The sequence below is a fragment of the Vigna radiata genome, unplaced genomic scaffold, assembly GCF_000741045.1.
Source record: "Vigna radiata var. radiata cultivar VC1973A unplaced genomic scaffold, Vradiata_ver6 scaffold_95, whole genome shotgun sequence".
NCBI classification, from domain to species: domain Eukaryota; kingdom Viridiplantae; phylum Streptophyta; class Magnoliopsida; order Fabales; family Fabaceae; genus Vigna; species Vigna radiata.
In genome coordinates this window covers 211,399-214,184 of record NW_014543114.1, presented here as the reverse complement: position 1 = coordinate 214,184, position 2,786 = coordinate 211,399, and the positions used below count along the sequence as shown (strand labels likewise).

The following is a 2,786-nucleotide window of genomic DNA, read 5'->3' as shown; positions in this document are numbered from 1 at the left end:
TTTGCTAAAGGATAACATTGGAATAAAAAAAATAGAACAAAGGGCAAAAATGGAACGGGAGGGTGGGGGTTGGAACTGGGGAGGTAGAGAGAGTAACGCCCTAACTTTTAACATCTGTGAATCTTTCTTCCTTTTGTAATCTTCTTCTTACAATATAATGCCGTAATATTAAATTTAATATTGAGGTTTTTCTGTAGTATTCTGGTGAAGCATAAGCTGTGTAGACTCGTCCGCACAGGATTTCCACCCTAAAACCCTGAAGCATAAAACCCTTCTTCTCAACAAGTTTCAAGGGTTTATCACAGTCGCATTCTCAAAACCTTTCTCAATCGGAAGAACAAAACCCTAAACCTCAATATCTTCAACAGTCCGTGTCATCAACATGGCGAGTTTGATCCTCAGAAGATCCTCCTCTGTAATCTCGCGCCGCTTCTTCGCCACTCTCGTCACCGTCGAACCGATTCCGCGCCACAGCGGGCTTGCCGCCGTCCGGCACGGTGGCTCCAACGACGGAGTTGGAATCAGATCCTTGCATGCGATATCCGGACCGTTGAACTTCCGCTCGTCGCCGGTTTCTCGCACTGCGCAGCTCGCCGTGGAACGCGACTACTCCAACGAAGAGGTAGGTTCCGGCACGAACTGCGACGAAGGACTCGAGATCGCGAAGCTCGGGATCTCGACGGAGATCGTGGATGCCTTGTCCAAGAAAGGGATCGCAAAGCTGTTTCCTATCCAGGTAAACATCGATTTACTGTTGTTTTCAGTTTTCTTTACAATTTGTGTTTTTTTTTTCGGGTTTTAAGTTTTTTTGCTTCGTTAATTAATGTTGAGGTTCGTATTTGGTTTGTAGTTAGGTGAAGGGAAATGGTAAATAACTTCAAACCGGTTGTCTGAAAATTTTACGAAATCAATTTACTAGTTTAGTGGTATTGTAGCAACAAGAAGTTTTTCTATATTGTAAGGACATTTTAAAATTTGAATATTTTAAAAAAATGTAAAGCAAAATATCATTTACTAAATAGTGGTGAAATTAAGCACATAACGGAAGTAATTATTTTTTTATTATTATAAATAGTGAATGTTCTATTAAAGCAGAAGACTCATGGTCATGCGTTGATAAAAGGAACAGTCATTCATGGAGTTGTTGGCACTTGCATGTTATGCTACGAAACTATCTAATAATGAGTAATTTATTAGATCTAATAAAATTTAGAGAGATAAAACTTTTGATATTGAGGAGGACATTATGTAATAAATTATTTAGATGAAGACATTTTATTTCTGGATATATGAATTTGATATAGAGACAAATGTATTTAATTTGGTATGGTATGTCAAATGACTCTTGAACATACACTTGTTGTACAATGAACACTCAAATTTATAATTATTATTATTACTTTTGCCGTTATACACATTTGACTTACATTCAGGTAATTTGTTTGAATTTTACATAGTTTGGTTGAAACAGAAGACAAATGTGTGTGTTCATAGGGCGTAAGCTCATGTATTATTATTAGAAACCTGTGATGCAAGGAACTGATTTGGGTTCGGCTAGTATATTTTATATTTAAATACGTGTTTACAAATTTATTATCTTTGATCTTGAGGTGTTCAATTATTTATTGTTGTTGTAGAGAGCTGTGCTGGAACCTGCAATGCAGGGACGTGATATGATTGGTCGAGCTAGGACAGGAACTGGGAAAACTCTTGCATTTGGGATACCCATCTTAGACAGGATTATTCAGCTGAATGCTAAGCATGGGTACTTTATATTAGTTACACTTACATTTTACTTTTACTCGAATCTATAGCCTTGTTTTTCTGCTGGAAGGAGGATTAGGTAATGGTCCTATCTAATCCTTATTCGTTTCTTCAAGTAAACAAATTTTTGTCTTTGATCATTGCAGGCGAGGAAAAGATCCTTTGGCTATGGTTTTGGCTCCTACTAGAGAACTTGCACGGCAGGTTGAGAAGGAATTCAATGAGGCTGCACCTAACCTGGACACGATCTGTCTTTATGGTGGTATGCCCATCCAACAACAAATGAGGCAGCTTAATTATGGTGTAGATATTGTAGTAGGCACACCTGGTCGAATTATTGATCTTCTCAATAGGAGGGCACTGAATTTAAAGGATGTGAAATTTGTTGTTCTTGATGAAGCTGATCAGATGCTTCAAGTAGGATTTCAAGAAGCTGTGGAGAACATCTTGCAGAATTTGTCTCCAAATCGTCAGACTCTTATGTTCTCAGCAACAATGCCATCTTGGATAAAGAGTATTACCCGCAATTACTTAAACAACCCCCTTACCATTGATCTCGTAAGTACGCACATCTATTTTAGGCACCAGTAAGAAATGTTAATCAAGTTTTTAAATGTCATTTCTGTTGGAATTATGCAAAGTCAGGCTAACGAATTTTTCAAATTTCATGTCTGCTGGAATTATGCCTAATCTAGTATGACATGGGCCAAAGAGAGTTTTGAGGAGAAATTAGAAGATACCTAACAAATTTAATCAATGGAATCTTCTAAAGCTTAGGATTTTATTATCTATGAGGAAATAAATTTCAATACGTAAAAATCTTCTCGCACAAAACTAGGGTTGGAGTGATTTCTAATAGAACAATTGGCTCTAGAAGAGGGAGGGTTAAATAGAGCCTTAGACTCTTTTAACACAGTTCTAGACTAGACTATCTAGTAAACATAAATCAAGTACACAAAATATTTTATACTAGTTTACCCCAGCTCACGGACTATGTTCAGTTCTTCCTTAAATACATTGTT

The 2,786-nt window shown here is 37.2% G+C and overlaps 1 protein-coding gene across 2 annotated transcripts in view; it reads left to right on the top strand.

The window, feature by feature from the left end:
- Nucleotides 1-209: 209 nt before the first annotated feature.
- LOC106753019 (DEAD-box ATP-dependent RNA helicase 53, mitochondrial) overlaps nucleotides 210-2,786 on the top strand; it is a 7,517-nt gene continuing 4,940 nt past the window's right edge. For both annotated transcript variants that reach the window (XR_002666716.1, XM_014634800.2), the window contains exons 1-3: nucleotides 210-736; nucleotides 1,638-1,765; nucleotides 1,911-2,322. Coding sequence is in view for 1 of the 2 variants with exons in the window: in XM_014634800.2 (XP_014490286.1) it covers nucleotides 383-736; nucleotides 1,638-1,765; nucleotides 1,911-2,322 (894 nt within the window). In the remaining variant the exon portion in view is untranslated. The remainder of the gene's footprint in view (nucleotides 737-1,637; nucleotides 1,766-1,910; nucleotides 2,323-2,786) is intronic.